Source organism: Felis catus, chromosome D1 (assembly GCF_018350175.1).
Source record: "Felis catus isolate Fca126 chromosome D1, F.catus_Fca126_mat1.0, whole genome shotgun sequence".
In the NCBI taxonomy this organism is placed as follows: domain Eukaryota; kingdom Metazoa; phylum Chordata; class Mammalia; order Carnivora; family Felidae; genus Felis; species Felis catus.
The window spans coordinates 115,334,999-115,359,536 of NC_058377.1; the positions used below are offsets into that span (position 1 = coordinate 115,334,999).

The 24,538-nt window shown below is 56.9% G+C and overlaps 4 protein-coding genes and 1 long non-coding RNA gene across 8 annotated transcripts; 2 read left to right on the plus strand and 3 right to left on the minus strand.

Annotated features, from left to right (window-relative positions):
* Window positions 1-468: 468 nt before the first annotated feature.
* Window positions 469-7,688, minus strand: RIC8A (RIC8 guanine nucleotide exchange factor A). The gene is made up of 10 exons (XM_003993821.6): window positions 6,098-7,688; window positions 5,825-5,872; window positions 5,150-5,737; window positions 4,603-4,694; window positions 3,691-3,841; window positions 2,525-2,620; window positions 2,295-2,439; window positions 2,076-2,220; window positions 1,609-1,728; window positions 469-1,257 (listed from the first exon to the last, which is right to left on the minus strand). Exons 1-10 carry the CDS (start codon window positions 6,413-6,415, stop codon window positions 1,137-1,139), a joined length of 1,824 nt encoding a protein of 607 aa, XP_003993870.3. The 5' UTR covers window positions 6,416-7,688; the 3' UTR covers window positions 469-1,136.
* Window positions 7,689-7,830: 142 nt separating this feature from the next.
* On the plus strand, window positions 7,831-12,090 carry BET1L (Bet1 golgi vesicular membrane trafficking protein like). 2 transcript variants are annotated; one of them, XM_006937698.5, is made up of 5 exons: window positions 7,831-7,984; window positions 9,099-9,190; window positions 9,470-9,526; window positions 9,670-9,769; window positions 10,223-12,090. In XM_006937698.5, the coding sequence occupies exons 1-5, from the start codon at window positions 7,966-7,968 to the stop codon at window positions 10,243-10,245; spliced, it is 291 nt and encodes a 96-aa protein (XP_006937760.1). In that variant the 5' UTR covers window positions 7,831-7,965; the 3' UTR covers window positions 10,246-12,090. The 2 variants fall into 2 exon arrangements, with proteins under 2 accessions (XP_006937760.1, XP_003993872.1); XM_003993823.6 differs by having other exon boundaries at window positions 9,670-12,090.
* Window positions 12,091-13,305: 1,215 nt separating this feature from the next.
* ODF3 (outer dense fiber of sperm tails 3) lies at window positions 13,306-17,179 on the minus strand. The gene is made up of 7 exons (XM_019812909.3): window positions 17,039-17,179; window positions 16,521-16,637; window positions 15,922-16,122; window positions 15,475-15,576; window positions 15,175-15,296; window positions 14,249-14,389; window positions 13,306-13,646 (listed from the first exon to the last, which is right to left on the minus strand). The coding sequence occupies exons 2-7, from the start codon at window positions 16,627-16,629 to the stop codon at window positions 13,557-13,559; spliced, it is 765 nt and encodes a 254-aa protein (XP_019668468.3). The 5' UTR covers window positions 16,630-16,637; window positions 17,039-17,179; the 3' UTR covers window positions 13,306-13,556.
* Window positions 17,180-17,239: 60 nt separating this feature from the next.
* LOC109492269 lies at window positions 17,240-23,830 on the plus strand. Of its 2 annotated transcripts, none has more exons than XR_002146124.3 (2): window positions 17,240-17,336; window positions 23,215-23,830. It is a non-coding gene; the product is annotated as an uncharacterized LOC109492269 (long non-coding RNA). The 2 variants fall into 2 exon arrangements; XR_002146123.3 differs by having other exon boundaries at window positions 17,256-17,365.
* On the minus strand, window positions 18,216-22,375 carry SCGB1C1 (secretoglobin family 1C member 1). Of its 2 annotated transcripts, XM_045039795.1 has the most exons (4): window positions 22,271-22,375; window positions 19,588-20,772; window positions 18,782-18,981; window positions 18,216-18,352 (listed from the first exon to the last, which is right to left on the minus strand). In XM_045039795.1, exons 2-4 carry the CDS (start codon window positions 19,640-19,642, stop codon window positions 18,320-18,322), a joined length of 288 nt encoding a protein of 95 aa, XP_044895730.1. In that variant the 5' UTR covers window positions 19,643-20,772; window positions 22,271-22,375; the 3' UTR covers window positions 18,216-18,319. The 2 variants fall into 2 exon arrangements, with proteins under 2 accessions (XP_044895730.1, XP_044895729.1); XM_045039794.1 differs by lacking the exons at window positions 19,588-20,772; window positions 22,271-22,375 and having other exon boundaries at window positions 18,782-19,084.
* Window positions 23,831-24,538: the final 708 nt, after the last annotated feature.

Here is a 24,538-nt window from a genome sequence, read left to right on the forward strand (position 1 = left end):
GAGGTGAGCCCAGTGCCACTTCCCACAGAGCACCAGCACCCCTCGTGGAAGGGCGTCAGGCCATGTTCACTCTGCTCCGGCATCTAACCACCCCGTCCCCACTTTCCACCAGGCCTTCCCAATAATGCCTCTAGGATTGACATCTAAGTTATGGAAGGCCTTAAGTCATTTAGAAACCTTGGCTGGCCCCCAGCCAGACATGTTCTCAGGCCATACTTCCTGCGCCTGCACAGGCCCCTTCTGCTGGGGTTGCCCCAAGGCCCAGCATGGATAGCACCGCCAGGCACATCATCCTGACCCCTGGCTCGCACCCTGCATGTGCTCCCTTGGGCACTGTTTCACCACCTGCCGCGCGTTTAAGAGAGTCCTCAGAGAGGGTCTGGTGGCCTCCACAAGAACAAAAGACATGAATGATGATCTAGGAAAAGGACTGAATTCTGAGAACAATGAAATTAATTCCTCACACACTTTCTTGCTCAAAACTCTTTATTCCAAGATATTTCAGTGGTGCTTTGTGGTACACGACAGAAATCCAGACTTGTGGTTTTACGAGGTGCGTTTCCCTTCGAGTATTTGTCTACGCCAGTGGGAAGGCCAGGATTCCACTGTCACAACCAGTGAGAGCTTGGCTGCTGTGGACACTTATAGTAGAGTGCTGAGCGAGGACCAAGAACGCACAGGAGGCTCCCAGTCCTGAGCTCAGTGGGGACAGAAATAGAGCATACCTTGAAAGTATGTTTCTGACATTAGGATACAGGGTCCTAGCAAGTTCTTTTCCTGTCAGCTGCAGCGCCTGCCTGACACAGAAGCTCTGGGCCGGTATGCCAGCCCTGGACATGCTTGCCTGTGCATGTGCCCATGCTCAGCTCCTGCCCCCAGGCAGCAGCCTCTGCACACATCCTCTTGGCACACGAGACCACCTCATCTGTGGAGATCGTGGTGGAGTTCCCAGAGTTGCAGCAGGACAAGGCCCTCACAGTCCTAAAGATAAGAAATTGGACCAGAGACAGACCAGTAACAGAACTTTGGAAGTAAAGAGAAAAGGGTCTCCAAGCATGGCTTCCCTGGGTCACAGTCCCAAGGCCATCTCTGGAAGCAGCACCAGTTCTGAAGGGGGAACAGAAGAGTGGGTGTCCTCAGTCGGGGTCTGAGTCGGGTTCCGAGGAGAGCTGCCCTTCCATGGTCTCACAAATGGCATCCTGCAGGGATGTGAGCTGACCCCGGGGACTCATCCCCATAGGCTGGATGACTCTGTGCCTGTGGGGGAAAAGCATGGTGGGGAAGGGGCACGGCATGTGGGGCAGAAGTGGGGTTCACCCCTGGCCAAACAGGCCTGAATCCAAACTGCGACCCAGTGGCTTTGAGACCTTATGCACTCTAGAATTCTTATTTCTCCAGGTCTCAATTTTTGTCATCTACGAAACAAATGTAATACCAACCTCAAGTCTAATCCTTTCCTGGGGCATTTCCTGTTTCTGACCTTAGTAACACAGCCTTGCTAAGCCCAACTTTAACCCCACTTCCTGGCGCTCACAGGACCGGACACGGGTCCTGGACTTCTGTTCACCCTTCTCCCAGCTGTGGGCCCCTCCTTGACACAACACGTACCTGGAGAGCTTGTCAAACATGTTCACCAGCTTCATGGCCTCATGTTCCTTCTGCTCCTCTGTCATGCCCTCCATGGGGTTGGGCGGTTCTTCCTCCACCCTCCCGGTCACTGGGTTTATGCTGCTTCCCAGGGGAGGGATTGTGGGGAATGCATTAGCGACTCTCTAGGACAGGAGGCGGCTGCATGGGGTGGGTGGAAGCAGGGCAGCCACAAGAGGGCTCTTTCCAGGAGCAGCAAGGACCCAGCCCCTGCTCGGGGGATATCCTGGTCCCCCGACTGCCTGGCCCCACTCAGCCCACACTCACAAAACATCCTGACATCAAGGCAGGTTACTTATGCGACCAGTGCCTGACTCCCAAAAAGTTCAGCCATCTGTCATCTTGTCCCACCCACCCTGTGAGTCCATATGGGTGTGGGAACAGGGACCAGGGTGAGTGAGAGGAGCCGAGGGTGTAGGGGCACACACCTGGCCTTGGCTTCTTTGTACTCCTCTGTGTCCGTGTCCTCGTCCTCCGAATACTGGCCCTCAGGCCGGCCCCCAGCCATGAGGCCCCTGGCAGCCAGGAGGCCAGCAGCGTTCCCGTAGCCCGTGTACTTGATGAATCGGGGCACTGAGAAGCAGGGCAGAGATCAGTGTGTGAGGTGGCTGGGAGGGATAGGCGCTGGGCCAGATCCTGCCACTCACCACTCTCCGAGCACAGGACAAACAGGAACTCAGCTGCCACTCTCTTCACGTCAGTATCCAGGTGCGTCATGAGGCGAACAAGCTTGTTCCGCAACAGCTCCCCGACCTCGGGCCGCGTCCTCACATCCCGCAGTGGGGGCAGCACCTGGGGGGGCAGCCGTCCCTCAGCCTGGGGCTGCAGCAGCTGGGGTCTGTAAGCAGGGTCCCGCCCCGGCCCCTGTGCCCCATACCTGGGCCTTCAGGAACTTCCTTGCAGGGCGGTGCATGCGGGCACACTCCGTCAGCACGCTCAGCACGGGGGCCACGCTCTCTTTCAGCCTGTGCGTCTGCAGAGGAGCCTCTGTCACCGGGGCTGTGCCCCCACCTGACTTGAAGTGGGGGGGGGGGTGCCAAACACACGCACACCAGACGGTCCTGGCAGGAGGCGCTCAGGAAGAGGCCTTGCCCTGGTTAGTCAGCTGAGGGGCCAAGACTGGGCACATTCTTGTGAATTTGTGTGAATTTCAAGAGGGCCACAAATGGACCTTAACTTAGGATGCACTCACATGCTCTGTGACCTGGGGCAAATAACTCATCTGCTCTCACTTCCTCGCCTACATACCAAGGTTGCACGGGAAATACAGAGCAATCAGTTATTAGCACACCACTGGCACATGACCTGTCCTCAGAAAACAACAGCCAAAACACAAAAAGAAAATCTCTACTCTGTGGGCTTCATGGATCCAGAGAGCTCCTGTCCTTCCCCGGCCTTCTCCCTAGTTATCTCCCTGGACCCCAACCCCAGCAGCAGCAGTGGTAGGGACAGTCACAGCCATCACATCCAATGCCAGGCATTTGTACTCCAGCTCACAGCATATGTGCGCGATGTGGATTCTGGAGGTGTCCATCTAATCCCACTCCCTTGCACTCTGTAGCTTGTGTGATGTCTGCAAGCTCCCAGAGAAGCTGGTCAGAGGTCTGGCCAACGTCCTGTGTGCAGGCCCAAGAACCAGGGAGCCTCTGGCTCAAGATGCCTGTGGGTCCCTGCAGGGATGCTTGTTCCCACGGGCCACCTGTGTGCAGCAACACTGAAGTTCTACAGTCACAAGCAAGGGCTGGGGACTTCTCAGATCACTCAAAAGAGATCCACAAAGAAATCTAAAAGGTAAGTACTTTGTTTTAAAACTCATGATAACCAACGAAATGAAAACCTTCAAATATGTGTAAATGAAAACCTTCAAATATTTCTCAGGGAGGAGTCTGGTGGCTGGACCACAGAGCAGATGGAGAAATTGCCTGACTCACACTGTCAGGCTGATCTCCACTTACCAGTGGGTACCGTGAAAAAGCACGGACCACAGCTGCTGGGGAAAGTCAGAGCCACTGAGGTACCCACACGGTAGGTCCCTCTGCCCACCTGGTGCAGACGCTTTTCTAGGAAGCTGAGGAGGACATGAATCACATCCATGTTTGCTCCCAGGAACTCCAGGGAACCTTCGTGTGGCTCCAGGGTAAGAAGGACGTCCAGACACTTGAGGGGCAAATTTCCCAAGAGATTCACTGTGTGGCTGTAGACAGATGGAGGAGAGGGGCTTGGTAAGTCTGGTCCCCCTGCACAAGTACAACCCTTGGTGCCCCCTGCAGAGGCCACATGTGATGTGAACTAGCGTCCAGGGACTTAATGGCCAGCAAGAGGCCAGAACTTAGAGTAGGACTAACCTCAGAGGCTCATCCCACTCAGTGGGGTGAGTTCCCAAGGAAAGGGGCACCCTCTGTCTGGGTTGAAGCACCACAGACACTCTTGAAAGCCAGAACCTGAGGGCGCCTGGGTGGCTCAGCCAGCCAAGCGTCCGGCTTCAGCTCAGGTCATGATCTCACAGTTCGTGAGTTCAAGCCCCACACCGGGCTCTGTGCTGACAGCTCGGAGCCTGGAGCCTGCTTCAGATACTGTGTCTCCCTCTCGCTCTCACCTCCCCTGCTCGTGCTCTGTCTCTCAAAGATAAATAAACATTAGAAAAAAATTAAACAAAAAAAGCAAGCCAGAACCTGCCTAAACACAGGTCATGGACAAGAGAGGTGAGTAACCACGTTGCCCTGTAGATACCACACTGCCTGTTGCTACCACCCAAGTTCCAGGGACACGTTCCTGTCCGCAGATCCAGACACTTGTCCTGATCACGTAGTAGTACTGTAGAGACACACTGATGTCTGGTCCCAGCCAGACACATGAAGACTCTCTAGGGTGGAGCCTAGCCCACAGCCAGAGCTGGGAAGCACTGTTCAGACACGCGAACACCATCTCTTCCATCTCGAGAGGCCGCACCCTCACCCGTGAAACTCTTCTGTGCGGTCTCCAGCAACAGCGACCATCATACAGTGCCGCAGGATAGTCCCCAGGTGCCGATAAAGGGCAGCATCTTCCTGACCAAAAAGAAAGGTGTTCTTGTGAGAGGAAGCACCGCTCCAGGATCATGTGCAGAGACCATGCATCTCCTCTACTTGCCCTCTTCTACTCTACCTTCAGAGTGTTTCTGTGATCAAGAACGTCACTAAGTCCTCTTGGGATGAAGTCACAGAGTACTCTAGCCACATGGTCACGGCCTCATGGTGGGAAATCTCCTACAGCCTCCCCACACACCAAACAGCCCTCCTGCTAGGCTGGAAGAGCCAGACATGCCCTCCACCTCTCTCAGAAATCTTCTCCAAGGCTCCCTGCCCAAAACGTGCATCTCCTTGCCTCCTCCCGATAAGCTAAGAGCTCCACCTGCCCTCTCCCCATCTGATGCCCAGAAACTTGCCAGTATTCCTACAGGCAGACAGATCCAGGAAACGTCCACACCGCTAAGCTCTACCCACCGACTCAGGTCAGCCCTCACCTCATCCACTTCCCTCTTAATGGAGTCAAAGGTGATGTTGAAGAGCACTTTGAGGATCTCCATGGCCCGCTCAGTCTCCTGGGGAGGAAGGAGCTCAGGAGGGCCCCCATCAGGGGTCATTCCCAGTGTCAGCTCCAAGGCAGCAGTCAGCAGGCGCACCCCCTGCAACTCCTGAAACAGCTGCTGGCGCGCATCAGTGCGAAGTGCCGTGAGCAGGAAGAGGAGGCGCAAGTCAAAAAACTGGACTTCGTGTGGGAAGCTGTTCTTGTGATACAGCCCCACACGCTCTGCGAGCCTCACCACTAGGCGGGCTTCTGCGGCCAGCACCTGTGCCACCGGGCTGCTGAGCACGAGGTTGCACAGGCACTTAAGGGACTCGAGTACAACGTCCATGTCCAGAGGCTCAGGGACGGACCCCTCCAAGGCGATGCCAGCATAGGAGGCAAGTGCCTGCAGGCTCTGGCGGCTGGTGAAAGGCTCCAGGCAGCTGCGGTCTCTGGTCAGGATGCGGATGCTCTGCAGCCAGGTGACGCGGCGGGACGGTGGCAAGCCCCGCTCCAGAACCGCGACCAGCAGCTCCGCCAGTCTCTGTGGGCAGGAAGAAGAGCGGCTCCACCAGGCCCCTTTTCCCGGGACCTCCCATCCCTTCCCCTTTACCCCTCGGTCAGCACCCACCTTCCTGTCCTCCTGTTGGGCATCATCAAACGTGAAACTCTGGGAGTTCTGCAGAGAGACCCAGGGGCTCAGGGGCACAGATCCACACCAGGCAGGACCCGCGCTCCGGGGATGGGAAACAGACGGCGCCCCGCCCCACCCGCCCAGCGGCGAGCGCACCCGGACTCTCTCCCGGTAGCAACTCCTCACCGACTCGGCGCCCCGCCCGCCGCGCTCGCGCCCCACCCTGCCCCACCTCTTCTTTCGTGTACCACGTTCACGGCTCTCGCTCACCTCCCGGTTGTACGTGCGCAGAGCCTCCATAATCACATCCTCCTCTCCCGTCTCCACAGCATCCGCAACCACCCGGGGCTCCATGGCGCCCCCGGGATACCGCGCCGGGCGGGTGCGAGAGGCTTGGCTTTCCGACTCCAGGATGAGCCCGCTCGCTCCGCCCTGACTCGCCGCGCGGGGGAAGCCGGGATAGGGGTGCGCGGCGCCGCGGGGCGGGGCCAGGACTGCGCGCGGGGGAAGCCGGGACCGGCGTACGCGGCGACGCGGGGCGGAGTCTGGGTTGTGCGCCTGGGAGGTCGGGACCGGCGTGCACGGCATCTCACTCGGGGCTGTATTAGGGCTGCGCGCGGAGGAATCTGGGACGGGCAAGCGCGGGGCTGTGGGGCGGGGCCGGGGCTGCGCTGGGAGAGGCCGGGATGGGCGTGCGCTGCGGCTCTGGGTTGTGTCAGGGCCGCGAGCTCCTTAAGGAGGCGAGACCTGGACCAGCTGACTGGAGCTTGAAGATTTTGCCCGGAGTTAGCTGGGGTTTCAAAGATCCTACTCGGTGATCGTCCGACTTTGGGGCCGAGTAGCCTCCGAACCTAACAGGGACCCCTGCTTCTTGGACTGGAATTCCCAGCAAGGCGAGGACCTCAGCCCGCCCTACCAACCCCTACCATCCACGCCCCTCTTGATGGACCGAACGAGTGGAAGTCGAGGGGAAAGTCCAGGTGGAAAAGAAAGGACTTTGCAGCCCGGAGACCACCTGATGTAGTAAACAGGGGTTTGAGTGCCTACTGCATGCGAGGTCCCTGCTTTCGTAGAGGTTGTGTTCCAAAGGTGAACACAAGGAAACACGGACAAATAAGACGCCGATGGGCAGCCATAGTCCTGTTTTTTAAGAAAAAAGGCGGAGAGCCTGGTGGGCCGCAAAGGGATCTGATGAAATGCCACTTTTGGAGACTGGACGATAAGAAGTGATCTGGGGGAAGGTCATGCAAAACAAAAAGAGCAGATGGGAATGGTCGTGGTGGGAGAGAAGCAGACCTCCTTGAAGCTTAAAGAAAGGGGAGAGTGGGGAGGGGTCAGGATGAAGGCAAAGCATTATCTTGTGCAGCAACTTCCTGGGTGTGTAACCCAGACACAGTCTGGCCTCGACTCAGCTTCCTCTTTTGAAAAGCAGAGATGGTAGAAATTCTCGTTTCAGTGTGTTGTTAGGAGGACTAAATGACACAGAGCAAACGCTCCAGTAGGGTGGGGAGGTATCCACTGTGCAACAAGCCTATGTTGACTATCTCCTTCGCACCGCGCCCTCAGCGCCCGGGTGCAAAGGCAAGCGCCCGGTTCCTACTGTCCCCACCACCCCCACACTCTGACCCTTCGTCTGGTTCATTTTCCTTCAGAGTGCTTTCACCCCTGCATCTTCTGCAGCGCCCGCTCGCCCCAGGCCTTGATCTCCACTGTCCCACCGGCAGTAACCGGGGCCGGGACTCCCACCGCAGCCTGGCGGAGGCGGATGCCCATTGAGACCCCTTCCAGCCTATCTCGCCTGATAAAAGGCTTGGGAGCGCTTCCTACGGAGGACCTGACCCCGCCTTCGGCGCGGTTGGCTGGTAGAAGTGTCTGTCAACGCAGTAATTGGCAGAGGAAAGCACCAACCAGCAAGCCGTCCCCAGAGCCGACGGCCCGTCCCCTCCCCTTGTCCGGCGGCGGAACAGACCTCAGGCGGGTTCGGCTCCCATCACGTCACCCCGGCGGCCGGACCTCGGCCGGAAGTCGGCGTGCCCGGGCGGAAGGGGCAGGGCCGCAGGGCCCTTCCCACTGCTGCGCCACGTCTGCGGAGGCTGTGGCCGTGCCGTTGACGGAGACCCCGGCCGGGGCCGGGAGCGATGGCTGACTGGGCGCGGGGTGAGCGCGGGGGAGCGAGCCGAATGGCGGCGCGGCCGGCCGGCTGTGGACGATGCGGCTGCCCGCTGGAGCCGCCTCCGCCCGCCCCTGCCCCGCTGAGTGGCCGCGGCGGGGAGAACTGCCGGCGGGCGGAGCCAGGCTGCGCGCGGGGGGAGGGGTCTCTGGGGCCCTGTGCCTGGGGCCTCTGGCGGGCCACGGGCCACAGGTCCCGGAAGCTGGCGTGGGAGAGGAGGCTCTTGCGTGGTGGGGTGGCCTAGGCTGGCCCGTTTGCCCTCGGGGAAGCCCCTGTTCTCATCTGGGATTGGGATGCTGATGGCCTGTGTCGCTGGGCTCTTGTAACCGTTAAGGGGTTAACGAACCTGAAGTGGTTGGCAGGACGTTAACAGCCTTTCTTTTGGGGTTTGTATTCATCAGTGATTCCTAAGGCTGTGCCTCGGTGGCATATTAAGGCATCCTGGCCGCCGCAAAATTGCACTCCGAACTTGGGGGGAGATGGTTCCCACCCACCTGATGTGACAGATTCAGCATCACTAGTCATGGGTCAGGGCGTCCTGTAAGGTGTGGGGTGTAGAGGTGAGCAGACCTAGGGCCTGCACTCAGGATCGACCTCAGCCCCCACTTTTGGGTGTTGGGAGCTTTGCGAATTTGTTTCCTCTTTGGTCACTTGTCATCTCTTCAGAACCCAGTTCATGGGCCATCCCTGCCAGGGCCTTTCTGCTTCCCTCCTGGGTGCTCTTCCTGCCAGAAATAACTATCCTATCTATCCTTATGATGCCATCTGTGGAGGAATCGTGCAGGTTCTGTGACAATATCAGAAAGTGCTAGTAGGACCGTACCCCTTTGGGGTGCCTAGATATGTTTACAGGACATGTGCTCACATGACAGGTGCTCACACGCACTATCCTTTACACAGCCCGTCATGTGTGACGTCCATGCACTGGATCCCGGGTTAGGGTTGGGCCCGCTCAACAGATGTGAGCTCAGTCCTCTGAGACTTCCAGCATGGCTGGGTGGGATTGGAGTGAGAGCCCTGAGGCCACAAAGGGCTGACATGCAGGGGTCAAGGGCAGTGCTCACAGGTGGATGCTCCCCCTTAGACTCTCCCTTCTCGCAGCTCAGAGCCCCGCCGCTGTGGAGGAGATTCTAGACCGGGAGAATAAGCGGATGGCCGACAACTTGGCTTCCAAGGTCACCAGGCTCAAATCGGTCAGTGGTGGTCGTCCCTTCACCTCCACCTAGCACCCTGGAGTGGGGACCAGAGGGAGGGTAGAGGCTGGGAAGGGCTTCACGTAGTTCCCATCTTCCTTGTCTCATCCATGGCAGCATTCATCCGTGTGAGGTCCGGGTGACACCTGAACCCTGATCTCTGCTGGTGGTACTGTGTCTGGCAGAGTTGTTGGCAGGGTCTGCTGGTCTTACGGGGGGTCAGGCGCCATCCAGTGTCCCTTCTCTGGCCTGACCTTGCCCCCTCTGTGTCCTGACCAGCTGGCCCTGGACATCGATAGGGACGCAGAAGACCAGAACCGGTACCTGGACAGCATGGTAAGGGTCTGCAGTGTGCGCGGGCATCGCGGTCAGCTCTGCCCCACACTGCCTGCTGTGCAGGCTCCCAGCGTGCCTGCAGCACCTGCGTGTCGGTCGTGGAGATGCCCCCCTGTGTGACTGTGCTGGGATTCCTCCCTCAGGACTCGGATTTCACAAGCATGACAGGCCTGCTCACAGGGAGTGTGAAGCGCTTTTCCACAATGGCGAGGTCTGGGCGAGACAACCGGAAGCTTCTATGTGGTATGGCCGCAGGCCTGATCGTGGCCTTCTTCATCCTCTCGTATCTCCTGTCAAGGGCAAGGACATGAGCCACTAGGAACTGGCTTCTGTGAGTGCCCGGGGCAGCCAGGGTCTCCCCCTGCCTGGTGTCCTGGGCTCCAGAAGACCTACGTACAAAATACTCCTTTGAAACGATGATCGTGGCTTGGGAATCTTTTTCCTGTGTGACTGGGAGTTTGTGGCTTCCTCTGACCCCGTGAGCTCATGTTGGCCGGTCCCATGTGTGTGAGGGTCTCTTTCCCTTGGAGAAGCCAAGGCCCAGCTCTCTGTACTGTTCTGGGTGTTAGAGGCTCTGGCAGAGCAGGTCTGACCTGAGCAGCTGGGAATCCTGGACATGGCTACCTGTGGCTAGCAGCCTTCCCCTGTTCCTTGGGGCTTTGGCGTTTTAAGGCTCTGTCCCGTCCTTGTCTCTAGGTCAGGCCACATCTGAGATCTGAGGTGCCTGGAGCTGACACAGGAAGGGGGTGTGGCTGTGAACTTCGAGCACCATTTCTACCAGAGATGGCAGATACTCTTGGCTAGGGCTGCTGGGCATGGGTAGATCAATGTTGAGGGTTCCGCCCTGAGGCCTTGCCTGCCCTCCGGACCGTCGGGAAAGGGCAAGGGGCCATGGATGAAGGAGTGGACTGCAACCTTGGCTGGAGGCCCTGGGCCCTCCCAGTCCTTCTGGATCTCACAGTCTTGTATCCAGGAGAAGAAACTCCCCGTTTTCTCAGGATTCGAGAGCTACCCAACACCAAAGGTGTATTTCCGCGAGACCAGACCTTTAGAAGCAGTTCTGTCTGGCATTTCAGAGTCAGGCAGTGTGTGTGTTGAGGGGGGCACCTTCTGTGGGTCAGGACAGGAGGCTTCCCTACAAGGACTCTCTTCGTAGGACCTGTGGGTCGCTTCTGGAGTGTCAGCAGGCAGCTTCCCATCCACCAAGCGAGGCCCTTTGACAGTGACTACCACCTTACTGTGGGGACGCTTAGTTATTCTCGCATCCCTCTGCAGACTGCCCTCCATGCCCACCCACCGTTTGTTCCCTGGGCCCTCACGGCCCACTTGGCCAGCCCCATGTTCACACAAACCGAACCACAGGCCCAGCTGGACCAGCGGCATCTCACCCGCTGGTGAGATGTGGTGAGGTGTCGGCACCCTTGCTTGTGCACAAATACATGTAAGAAACGATTCATTGGCTCTGTGTCCTTCCCCGTCTTCTGTCATCCCGGTTACTCCCCTTACTCCCTGAAGACTGTTGGCGCCCTGTCCACCCTCCTTGCCCGGGTCACACACATTGACCACACGTCAACTCTCTTGGCCCTACCTTGCTCTGGTCTCCAGCCCTGGGCACTGCCCCTGTGGCACTGATGCCTGCCTCCCCTTCCAGCAGGATTGGCCTGTATCCTCATATGGTCATTCCATTGTACCTGCTGGCCCTCTCAGCCTCCTGGAGGAGGAGGATCCCACCTTCCTACTTCTGAGTGTTCTGTTCTGACTGCCTCTGCTCCTCCAGATGCTCGTTTTTCATCCAGTGAGGTCGGCTTACGTGCCTCCGTGTCTCTGGGACTTCACTGTTTCCCCTTACTCCCTGGCATTCTCAGGCTCCCGTGGTCCTGCCTCCCTTCCCAGTCGCCACACTCTATGGCTTTGACTTAGTCCTCTGCTCATCTCACCTTAAATCTTGCCACGGGGGCGTGCCCACTGGCCGCTGTGCTGGCAGCTGCCGAGGGCATTGCAGACACACCCTCACCCTGCATCCCCCACTCTGCCCGGGTTTGTGGTGCTGACTTCACTTTCTGAGAACATGCTCCATTGTGGGAGCCACGCCACACTAAGCGAGCTGTGCCTGCTCGTCCTGCCGTGGCAGGCTAGTTTCCATTCTGCACTTGGGTGGTCTTGCTGAGTGTTCTCTGCTGTCTCCCTGAGACCTCCAGCTGTAACGTTCTCTCCTAAAGTTTCCATCTCTGCTTCCAGCTGTTTTGGGGTCTGGGTTTTAGTTCCTTTCTGATTGACCTTTTGGTCTCTCATTCTCGTTGCATTGGGATGGATTCCGTGAGGGGGGCCTGGCAATTCTGCCAACCGGTCAGAGGCTTCACCCTCTTCCTGCTCAGCCTTGTGCACTCAGCACCTACTTTTGTGCATGGGCGGGGTTTGCTGATGTTGGTGCCTGAGACTAGTAACCCAAGAAGGACCCGGGGACCCAGTCTGTGCCAAGGTAGCTGCCAGGCTCTATCCCGCAATTCAAGGACAAGGCATTTACCAATAAAAATTTGGAATAAACAGTTTCATGGTGAAGTAAACACTGTCTTTGGTGTCCTCATTTCTTTGGGTGCTTGAGAGTTTCATCTGGAACTGACTCGGTCCACAGACAGGCCATGGACACTGCTGGTCCAGACCCCACTTCTTCCCTCTCTGGTTCTGCCTTGTCCCTGTACCTCCCTCCCTCCCTCCCTCACTTGGCCCCCACTGCCCTAGGCAGGTGGTCACAGGCTTACCACTTTCTCTGCCAAGTTTCTGTAACTCAGATAGGGTGATGATAGTATTACTCCCAAGGGTTAGATGAATAAACGTGAGGTGCTCAGAACACCGAACCTGACGTGGTTCCTGCTGGGCCAGGGTCAGCAGCCGTATTGTGCTCTGTGTGGCTATGGCTGGCAGGCTCACGGGGACAGCAGGCAGGACCACCCATCTTGAGGTCCTCTGCAACCTCCCCAAGGTCAAGGTGAAATCCAGACTCCATTCCTCAAGGCCTGGCCTTAGACTCCAGGCGGCCTCTAGAAATGCCTGTTTTGGGCCTCACTCAGATACCTCCTTCCTGGTCCTTGTCCTCTTGTGCTTCCTGTGTTGCCTTTGCTGCATAACAGATCACCTTAAAACTTAGTCACTTATAGTAATTTTTGTCTTTGGATCACTGTGGTTGGAATTTGAGACCCGCATGGTGGGGACAGCTCTCTGCCTAGAACATTAAGGCTTCAGCTGGGAGACCCGAGGCCAGGGCTGCTGTCACCTGAAGGCTTGCTCACATCTCCGCTGGTTGATGCTGGTGTGAGCTTGCGGTCCAGCTGTGCTGGCTGCCTGGATGTTGATGTGGCCACACCACGTGTTGGGGGCACACCATGGTGTGAAGTGAGCGAAGCGAGGGGGATACACAGGCAGAAGCCGTTTCCTTTCTATGTCATGGCCTGGCGTCAGGAGTCACAGTATCACTTTATTCAGGGTGGTCACAGGCCCTAGTCCAGATTCAAGGTGGGGACCCAGATCTCATGGGTGAGAGTGAGTCATGCAGGCAGAAGACCATATAGGAGGGGATAGGTGCTTGTGTGACCATCCCTGGAGTGTACGACGAAATGCGAGGTGAAGGGCCCGAGGCAGAATTAGGAGGGTGGGCACCCGAGGGTCCCAAGCCCTCCTCTCTGCTCAGACCCCAAGCCCTGGAAGCCAGGGTAGGACCCAACAGCCTATGTTGGCCGGGGGGGGGGGGGGGGGCGGCTTTCTGAAAAAGCTTGATTCTACTGTCAAGACAAACCCATTACTAATGGGATCTGTGGTTTATTAAACATGTGGGCACAGCAGGAAACAAGATTAGCAAATGGGAAAGCAGCATAGAAAAAATAACTGGTCACAACTGTCCAAACAGGTATGCTCTGCCCTGCAGGCCAGGCTGGCCACAGCCCAGCTTGGGGAGGAGGCGTCCCTAGCCCACGGCCCAGATGTGGGAACATGATGTGCAGAGGCTGTGGGTGATGGGGTGTGGTGGGGGCCAGGGCTATTCCACATCCACCACGAGGGGCATCATGTAGTCAGAATGTTTGATGCCGAAGGTGACGATGGGGGCACAGGGCTTGGTCACTGTCACCTGGGGAGGAGAGGCTGTGAGAGGCTCTGGCACCCCTGCCCCTGCCTGACAGGTTCTGCCCTCCCTGGGGCTAGAGCTGCTGACAGTGGCTTCACTGTCCTTCCTGAGCCCTGGGCCAAGGTGACCAGCGCCAAAGCCACACTACTGGGTTTGGTGAGTGTTCTGCACACTAACTGTCACTGGTGTCTAGGGAGGCAGGACCTGCCAGCTGGGGAAGTGGTATGTCAGGAAAGCCTAGCATTCTAGGGATGCATGGCCACTGTGCCCCCCACAGGCTCACAGGCCCTTCCCCCCCACACCCACTCTGGGCTTGCTCCCCAACTACTCCTCTGGCCTGTGCCTCCCCCTGCAACCAGGCTGTGCCCCTGCTGACTTCACACCCCCGAGATGTATCCCCCAACAACTCAACCACACAGGTTGGCCTGTGTTCCCGGCTTCCCAGGCTGTGCCCCATCACCCCCTCTGAGTGGTGCCCCTTCTCCCCCCCCCCACTGGGTTGTGACCATCCCTATGCCCTCTGGGCCATGTCACCATCCCCACTCCCTCCTCACTGTAACTCCCCACCCCTCACGCCACCCCTCTGGGCCCTGCTCTTCCTGGACCTTCTCAGGGCTGTGGGCTCCTGGTCCTGGCTTGAGGGTCTTGTCCCCTGGGGGCTCCACCCGGGCTGCCATGGTGTATTGTGGAGCCTTGAACTTCGTCACCTGCACATCCGTCTGGCGGTAGGCTGCAGGACCTGGGGTCTGGAAGGTGAAAGAGGCTCAGACAGGCTTGGCCTGCCAGGGCACGTGATCCCAAAGGGTAGGCGGCCAGCATCGGACAGTGCATTTCAAGCCTTGAGTCACTGTGTGTCTGTGTGTCCAGGGGTCCCTTCTGTCTCCAGACAACAGTCACACTGTGGGATGACCTTCTCTGTGTGGGACATTACTCCTCTACTGAAGCCTCACCAAGGTGATGACACCTCAGTGTGTCAGTCCCAGGCTTGTCCCTTTGGTGTGTGCAGGAGAGGCCCCTTTGCAGCTGGGATTCTGTCCTGTGGGATTTGATGGCCGTGGGCTGGACTGGCGGGGTCAGCAGTGCTGTGAAACCACTTTGGAAGTCTCCCCAGGCTCCTCAACCTCCTGAACACATGGCCACCTCAGGGCCTTTGCACTGGCTCTTTCTGCAGCTGGAACCCTCCTCCCCCAAATATCTCACATTTTACTCCTCTCCTTCTTCTTATTTTCCTGCATGCCACCTCATCGAAGGCTGCTCCCACCCTCCCTGCAGCACTCCATAAATCCCTTCCTTGCTCCACTCCCCCGGCACTGTTGCTATCTCCGTCCTTGTCCATTGTCTGCCCTTCCTCACCCCAGGAATGTAACCTGGGGGTGCAGGGGACAGGGCGGTGCCATGCATGTGGCAGACACCGGAGGGTGAAGAGCTGATAGGTTTCACTCTGATGGGACTGGGTTCTGGGGAGGAAGGGCCAGATGGACTGTCTCTGGGGGATGAACAGTGCTGTGCCCTGGGGGGGGGGGACCCTTGCCTTGTGAAGGTCGTCACTGAAGCTGCCCAGCTTGCTGCGGCCTTTGATGGAGAAGGAGGGTTGGGACGCCTTGCCAACGGTGTGGGGCCCCATGACCACAGGCAGCATGTAGGCGGCAGGGCCTGTGGGGCGCACAGGCAGTGAGTCTCAGGTTGGACAGAATCCTGCATGCAGAGTCTCAGCTCCTTTCCTGAAGTTTGCCACTTCTAGGAGTGCAGCCATCAGGTTACCCTGTCTCACCTCCCCCACCCCCCGGGTCCCCACCCTGGTTGGATGTTGGCTACCAGGGCTGGTGCACACCTGGGGTGCTGTCCACTCGGAAGGTCTTGGTTCGGGCAGAAATGGAGTGGCTGGGTGCTGAGTCAAACACGTGCTTGGCCGATTTCTCTGGAAAGTAGTCACCTGGCTCGGGAGAAGAGCGGAGGGTGTGCTGGGAGGGGATGGTGACCGAGATTGGTTAGGGGTGTCCCGGAGTTGCAGGAGTGGGCGGGACAGGTGCAGCTTTGGAGGGGGAAGGGCAGAGTCTGGTGTGGGCCTGGTGTGGGGATGTAGGGCAAGAAAGGCCCAAGTTAGAGCTGGGCTTGAGGGTCTCCGAGGCTGCTTTGGGCCTGATGGTGTCCCTCGAGAGGAAAAAGAGGGGACAGGAGAGCCAGGATGCCTGTGCTCCTTCACACCTTCACCTGGACAGGACGTGCAGTGGCCACCAGCAGGGTTGGGCAGGTCTGTGGCTGGGCCAGGCTCACTTACCGGGGCCAGGGGTCATGATGGTCTTGGTACAATAGCGCCCCAGGATGGAGTAGGCAGGGCCAAGGTCCTTGCCAGTCCTCAGTATCTTGGGGTTCACGCTGTAGCGGGGCCCTGGGGAGCAGTTCTCTGCCAGGAGCATGGGGGCCCCACGGAAACTGTAGGCTGGTGCGCGCAGCTTGGTGGGTGTGTGCTTCACAAAGCCTGTGGGGCAGGGGTTCTGAGCAGCCCGGAGTAAGAATGCCGTCCTTCTCCCCACCCTATTGACCCCAGAGGGATTGATGGGCTGGGAGTCAGGGATGAGCCCCCAGCCTTCCCAATGCCCTCCCTGCTCTGAGCCTCTCCAGGCCCACCCCCTGCCCCCACTCAGACCCTCCTTAGGCCCACCTCAAACTTTCCCTAGACCCTCCCCAGACCCACCCCAGGCCCACCCATGCCCTCCCCAGACCCTCGTCAGACCTCCCTGACCCTCCCAGAACCTCCCCAGACCCGCCCCATGCCCTCCCAGACCCTCTCCAGACCCTCTCCAGGCCCATCCGAGCCCACCTCAGAGCTGGCTTCTTCCCCTACCCCAGTCCCATCCCAGGCTCCCAGGCTCTTACCCGTGGTGGGTGGAATCAAGTACTTGGGTCCTGGGCTGCTGTAGAGGGCCATGATGGGCCCCCGGGGGCGATGGGGCCTCCAGGTGCCCACCCATACTTCCTCTGCCATGGCTGGCTCTGTCCATGGATGGAAGAGTGACCAGGTGCTGGGAAGTCCCAACTCCCCACCCTATCCCTGTCTTGTCCCCACTGGTGGGCAGAACTGCAGGCCACAGCCTCCTCAGTAAGGTCTTGAGCTGGGGTCTACACAGAGGTTATGCTTGGAGCAGTGGGCTTGCTCTGCCCTCACCAGCCTCCAAGAGGAGGAGCATTAGACCCTCATTCACAAGCTGGGAAGGGCTGTCTCCTCCAGCCTCACTGACCACACTTCCCTGGCTCTGCAGGGGCTCTGGGTAGGTTCCTCCTATTCAGGGGATGCTGGGCACCACTGGGCGGGGAGTGGTGGGCAAAGGTGGAAAACTTCTTGGCTGAGGCTGTGCTGTGGGGCAGGGAGAGGGCCGCTCCAGAGGAGCCCTTACCTCTTCAGTCCAGGAGCTGCACTCAGAGCAACCTATGGACCGAGCCTCCTTGGAGGTCGTCCCGTCGCACCGGCCTCAATGCCAGGCAGTTCCCAAAAAAGGGGCATGGAAAGGAAGGCCTTTCCCTCTCTCTCCTCTTCCCAGGGGGCTTGGAGAATTGGGTGGGGGTGGGGAGAGATCCTGGCCCCTGAGCTCTAGAATGCAGCTCAGTGGGACAGCAGGTTCTAGATCACTATCTGTATGATGAAGACAATGGCCTCTGCCCAGGGGACCCCCACCCTCACCAGGCATGGCTCAGGTCAGGACTTTGCTCTGCTCCTCACTATGGTGGGTAGGGCAGAGGCTTGGAGGGTGGGAAAAGGGACAGTGAGGTTCTGTACTGGAAGGTGAGGCCACAGGGCCCAGAGCTGGAGTGGCCAGAGAGCAAAGGTTGTGAGGGGCAGAGATGAACCTAGTCGGCCTTGCTTCCAGTGAAGACCACTGATCTGGAGAAACTGAGGCACAAGAAGGCTCCAGCAGTTGGGATCCTGGGTGAGGGTAGGGTCAGCGCTGGTTGGGGAGTTTGGGGGGTGGCGCTGAGCTGCTGCCCTTCTGCGGGACCTTTCCAGACCCTGCTCTCCCTCCTGTGCCACTGCTGGCCATGCCCACCCCTCGACCACGGGTGTCCTCAAGACCAGGTGCACTTTCTTCTCCACTTTGTCAAGGTTCCTCTTGGGGATAGGGCTCGGGTCTGCACGTCTTCCAGACAGACTGTTTCCTTGGGTGACTTTAGGGGGAATGCTTTCAAGCCCTGGACCTGTGCCAGGTGTATATTGTGGATATTTATTGTCTTGGAATGACAGTCTTCAGACGCAGAACTCCCCCAGCCTGACCTCCCGGTTCTAGCCTCATCGTCGGCCTGGGGCTCTTTGCCCTGCCTCCTCTGACGCACTGGTCCTGCACCCCACCGCTGCCTCTGTAGCCCTTCCTGTGTCCACTCCTCTGCCTGTCCGTCTTGCTCTGTCCGCCTACATGGGGGTCTGGTGGGTCTGCCCTCTGTGTGGGGCTACTTCTCCGTGCATGCTCTGCGGATGTGACCCCGTGTCTGTGAATCCTCATATCCATGCGGTTGTGTCCCTGACTGTGGGGAGAGACAGGAGCCAGAGCCTGAGCTGCAGGAGGCTTTATTGATTGAACAGTTTTATGATAAATTTACACGCGGAGAAGTGGTAATGGGGCAGTGTGGCCATTGCTGCTTGTGTAGCTGGTCCTGTGGCTGCTTGGAGACATGACTGGGGTCCGCTATGCATCATCTTGACTGCCCAGCACTTGCACCTGGAAGGCAGACAGGTGTGGGCCAAGAGGGCTGGGGGTCCCATACCTGGCGATCGATAACTAGAAAGCCCCATCCTGTTGGGCAGGTAGGCCCAGGCCAGCCCCTGGAGGACCGTAGGCTCTGGCACACTTCAGCCAGTCCCCTCCTAGCAACGGCGGAAGTGGTGCGTACTTGTATGTGGGTGTGCCATATGCATGTATGTGCTCTTAGGGGAGGCTGAGGCTGCTCTGGGGGAGTGAGGTCTGGGATGTCCACTTCTGCTGACTGAGGCAGGTCAAGGTGTCTGTGGGGTGGTGGCTGTATTGGGGTGATAATCAGGAGTCATAGCATTTGGTGGAGGGCTAGTGGGGCAGGGCTGTGTGTCCTGCTGGGGCTGCGGACCTTCAGGGAATGGGGTGACCCCCCCGCCCCCACCCCAGCCTTGGTACCAGCAGCTTGATCAGCTCCGCCTTGTGCATAGGCTGTAGGCCATCGATACAGGACTTGAGCTCCGTCAGTGCTGCCTTGGCATCTGCATTGACATCGTACTTGCCAAGAGGTCCCTCATATAGCTCCTCTGGGGACCCCACCAGCAGCGTTTGCAGGAAGTCCATGAAAAAGTCACTGTTGTCATCCCCGATGGCCAGCCCTGTGAGGTGGGGGCAAGGTGACACCAGCACAAGAGAATTCCATTCCAGCCCACCCCAGACCTCCCAGCACTCCAGCCTCGGCGGTGTCCGGAACTTCTGCATCAATGCCCACCTCACTTGCCCCAGGTGTGCCCCCATGATCACCCTGCCTCACCTCCCCCAGGTCTTACTCCATAATACCCCCTAACTCTACCTGGCCACAGACCCCTCCTGTCACCCCTAGCCTCGGCAGCATCTCCCACTCTGGGGTTCCCTGGCATTACTAGGGAAGGGGCGGCAAGACCCTAATGTGGCTGGAATTCACCCTCTGAGTGAGGTTGGCTGACCTGGGGCTTGGAGGGTTGGGGTCAGGCTGGGCTGGGATGGTGACATTGGGCTTGGTGACGCTAGGGCTGGGGCAGAGGTTGGAGCTGGGCTGGGTGGGGACTGGGGTTGGCGGGAGCATCGGGGGCATCTGCCCACATCTGTGTTCTGTGATGGAGGCCGGTCGGGCACCTAGGAAGGCCGCCGCCCATCCTCGTGAGGGGCCTAGTGCCTGGGTTTTAGCCCCCCAGGTTCCTGTCTGCCCCCCACACATGGGCCCTGCTGGAAGCACACAGACTCACCGCAGGAGCAGAGCAGGGTGAGGGCCACCAGCAGGAGGGTGCTGCTCCCCTTCATGGCAGATAGCAGAGCTCCCTCAGGAGCTGCCTCTGCAGGCTTTATGCCCCACAGGCGGCACCTGGCCTGGGGGCGGGCCCAACCTGCCCGTCAAGACCTTGGCAGTGAGAGCACAAGTTGGGCAGCCAGGGGTGTGTCCTCACCCTGGGCCCCCATGGGTGTCAAGGAGCAACAGGCTTGGGGTGCTGTGTGAGGGGCAGTCGGCTTGTGGTTGAGTTGAGTGGACGTGGGAGAAAGTCAGATGTGAGGTCGGTGAGGAAGAACAGTGGGGGCTAGGGCATCACGGGCCTCCGGCCATGCCTGGCTTGTGGCTGAGGGTGACAGGTTCTGGGGTTGGGCTCAAGCCTTTCTTTTTGGCTGGGAATCCCTGCTCTGCTCAACATGCCTCAACATGCCACTGGGGCAGGGGTAGGGGACTTCCTGGGCCTGAGAGTCTGGGTAGTGGGAGATAGGCCCAGGGCTGCAGGAGGCCCGAGTGGATAGCAGGGTCCAGGGGGTGGAGGTCGCCTCAGAGGGACTGAGGCCAGAGGAGTCAGGCCACGCCTGGGGACTGGTGGGATTATCCCATCACGGCAGGAAGCGAGGAAGGGTCATCCGAAACATATTTTCCTTCTATGGCAGGCGAGCCCCGGGAAGTGTAGGATTTGGGGGAGATGGTTCTATGTTAGAATGGAGATAGGAGGCTGAGACACCTGGGCGGCCAACCAATCGGGCCCAGGAGCAGCTATTCCTGTGTGGGGCCTGGCCCCTCTCCTGTCCCCTGCTGCCACCTGGTGGTGACTGATGGCATCCTGCTGGACTGGCATGCTCACCCTCAGGGTGCCCGTGAGGACTCAGGGGTTTAGCCCCTGGCCAGCCCTGGGGGCTCCTCATTCAGACTTTGGAGGGAGGTGTGGGGGAGGCTTGATTACCATGGTGACTTTGTCGCCCTGTCCCTCACTCACCTCCACCTGGTCCTGAGTCTGTCACAGACACCAGACCCTTGTCCTGTGTCCTCCTCAACACAGCTTCTCAGCCACGCAGGTGACTGCAATTCTCTTTGCTGGCACACAACAAAATCCAGAGATGGTCTAGCCCGTTCATACACATAATTCCAAAAATACAGGACAAATAATGTGTACTGAGATCACCTGTAACAAAACAGTGTGGCTGCATCAGTGAGACTGTACTCAAGGCAATGTGGAGCCCCGGTCCCCAAAGGCCCCAGGGGTCGTGGCTTCTGGGATGGCCACTTGGCAGCCCAGTGGACACACAATGTTACATTAGTTTCAGGAGTACAACATAGTGATTCCACAATACTCTTACTCAGAGCTCCCATCTGTCCCGTACAAAGTTATTACAATGTGACCGGCTCTATTCCCTGCGCTGGGCTGTGCCCATCACCATCCTTCACTCACTGGTCTCTGGCTGCCTGTTGTGTCACCTGGGTGGATGTTTAAAAGTGCCAGCCCTGGACTTTGACGTAGCTCAGAAGCAGTGTCCCCGGGGGTACCACCTGGGCTTCTGTTGTTCTGAATCCCTCCAGATGATTCTGACCGTCAGGCTGGGCTCTAATGGAGACCAGTCCACCCAGCTTTAATTCCTCCTCTTCTCCATTTTCCTCCCACCTCTCCAGAGTGTTGTCCTGCTGGAGGTGGACTGGGTACCCCTCTGGCTGCATTTGGATCGTGGCTTTTCTTCCACAAACCCCAGCCCCTGGAAGCACAAGCTGTTAGCAGTTGCCCTGCAGCCTTTCCTGGGCAGTGTCGGCGACAGAATCTCCAACCATCTCACAGTCGATGAGGACTTGAGCAGTAGAGTCAGTCTTGCTCATTACCGATCGTGGTGACTTTGCTTGCACATACCTAATCCACCTCGGTTCTAACCCCCTTCTCCTGGCCACCTCACCTTTCCTTCCTTCAGTCAGCCACTGCCAAGCTCATTCCCTGGCCTCCACAACACCAATGGCTATGTTCCTCCGTTTCTAGTTCAAGTGCCCTCCCTCTGACTACGTCCTCTGCTCCTCAGCTTGCTGCCTCTGGTGCCCAGCCTGGCTGACCGTCACAGTGCACACACACTTCCATGCCCTGGATTCACGGCACCGCCATTATACCGCACCCCTCCCTTGCTTGCAGCTGTGCTCCGTCCCCTCTCTCCCCTCCCCCTAGTGCTGGATGACTCCACCTCTCTCCTTCCACCTACCAACTCAGCCAACCTCTTGTCAAGACTTCACCTTGGGCGGGTCCTTGGTGCTGCCCGTGACTTCTAGGTCTCCAGGGTGGGTGTCCTCACATCCTTTGAGGTGGCTGCTTATCACCCCGCCCCTCTCATCTTACCTTCTGGGCCTTGACTTGTATCCCGCTGAGAAACTGGAGAAATCAGAAGAGAAACTACGCACGGTCCCGACACTGCATCTCTGTCTGCCTTTCTTTGCGGGCGTATATCTGTGTGTCTTCATGTCGTATGCAAGGACCTGTCTTCACACACCAATGGCAATGCAACAAAGGCCTCCCCAGTGGAGGACCTACTGCCCCTCTCTCTACAAATCAGGGTTTTATCTCTACCACGTCATGCATGTCGGCATTCATTATGCTCTAACATCACCCGATTTCAAGCAAAATAGCGCAAAACACAAGTGCCTCCTCTTACACCGGTGATGGAGCCTCCCCTTGGCCCTTCAGACTCCCGCTGCTCTGCCGATTCCGGTTCGGTGCCCCAGGAGGCTCCCGGCTTCCGGCTTCCGGTTGGGTTTGGCTAACAATTGGGGGCAAGTAGGTTCAGCATCCATTAACATCCTCATTGCAGCAGTGTCTTCATTTGACGGAAAATTATATTTAAAATGTTCAATCAAAAAACTCCACATCTTATTGGTTCATAAGGTGTTTGGTTACAGTTTCACAGATGTGCAAATGCCAAAACAATACTTGTTAATAATGGAATCCATGATCACAATCTGCATGAGCCTCTGTCCTTCTGGTTTTTTATTTTTATTTTATTAATGTTTATTTCTTTCTGAGACAGAGCATGAGCGGGGGAGGGACAGAGAGAGAGGGAGACACAGAATCCAAAGCGGGCTCCAGGCTCCGAGCCGGCAGCACAGAGCCGGACGTGAGGCTCGAACTCGCAGACCGTGAGTTCATGACCTGAGCCGAAGTCAGGCGCTTAACCGACTGAGCCAGCCGGGCACCCCCGTTCTTCTGGTTCTTTAACATTTACGCGTGCTCTCTGACCTTACGTGTCTTAATGAAAATGCATGGCATTCTGTTCTTGCACGGAAATATTAATATCTTTAAATATTGAGGATATTAGACAAATCGGGGGGTCAGACTGTCTGATTCATGATGTTAATGAGCTGGGGCCACGACCCTTCATTTCTTGCCGAAACGCTAGGAGCCCATCCTCGTCAAGCATTCTCAGCCGGGCCCCTCCCCTTGATAACTACCCTATCTAAAAATGCATCACCAGTTGCTTATGATGAGCTTCCATTTTGTACAGAATAAAGAGAATAATCTTGAATTTAATGTGTCAGTTGTTAGGGAAGTCACAATTTTACTGCCTCTTTAAGCACACTGCTTGGGTCGGATGTTTTTCAGGCAAGACATTGTCATTAAAGAAGGCAGAGCTTTCACTAAGATCCTGGTGCAAGTTCATCATTCCAGGCAGCTGCTCCAGACCATTTTTCTCACGGCAGCTGTGCCGTCAGGACTCGCCACACAAAGCTCAGACTCCAAACTACACCTGTTGGCAATGTTGCTGTGAGTGGTTCAAATTGGTTCAGAGCTAACAGTTTTGTTGGCAATGAAGCTATAAACAAATTTCTCATTTTGCATCATCATCGTATTCAAATGACACATGCGTTGTGTCATCCATAACAGTCCATCAGGCCATGATGGAAAATCTTTTGGTAGTTTCATTTATTCTGACTTCTATCTCTGAACTTCAATTTCACTAACCAGCTCCTTGATGTGCTGAGAAGTGGTGTCTTTGGAAAGTCGTGCCCAAGCTCTTTCTATGCCACAGACACACCCAATATTTTCAAGCGATGACTTTGGTGCTTCAAGCCTGTGACGCAGTCTTCCATGAACATGTCAGCCTTCATGTATACTTGTTTGGTAACTTGGTACCAAGGTACCACTTTGTCAAGAACCTGAAAAGTACTGGTTTATGTATGTGAAATATTAAAAATCTGGTGCTGCCAGCTTCTCAACTCAATACTCTCTCAAGGAATTTGGTTTGGAGCCAATTTACTTATGTTTTACCTGTGACTGTGGCTCCAGTGCCGATAGTCTCATTGCCTCAGCAGCTAGTCTGTCACCACAAGTAGCACACTGCAGTTTCACCCTTTTGCTGTTAATGAACATGGGACCAAGTAAACAAGAGACTGTTCTCCCAAGTTCAAAGAACACGAACTCTGCCTTTGTTTCTTTGGGATTGCTTTAACTGTCGTCATGCGATTCACTCTTCCTGTCCCATTCAGAAAAGTGGCACCTATTCTTGGCAGTGGAAATCTCAGTGAATTGTGCTTTCCTAAGTTAGTGTTAAAGTAGAAATTAAAAAATAGACTTGAATAAAAAGATAATTAGTTTAAGAGAATACAGAGACAAATCATAGACTGGGAGAAAATATTTACAGAGAGATATATCTGATAAAGAATTGTTATCTAAAATATACAAAGAATTCTTAAAACTCCACAGTAAGAAAACAACCTGGTTAAAAATTGGGCAAAAAATCTAAACGGGCATGCCATCAAAGAAGATGTACAGATGGCAGATGAAGAGAAGTTCAACATCATATGTCATTAAGAACATGCAAATTAAAACAATATGAGATGCCCCTACACACCTGTTAGAACAGCCAAAATCTCAAAACATAGACAACACCAAATTCTCTAAGAGCCAGGGTCAGGATCAGGGTTTA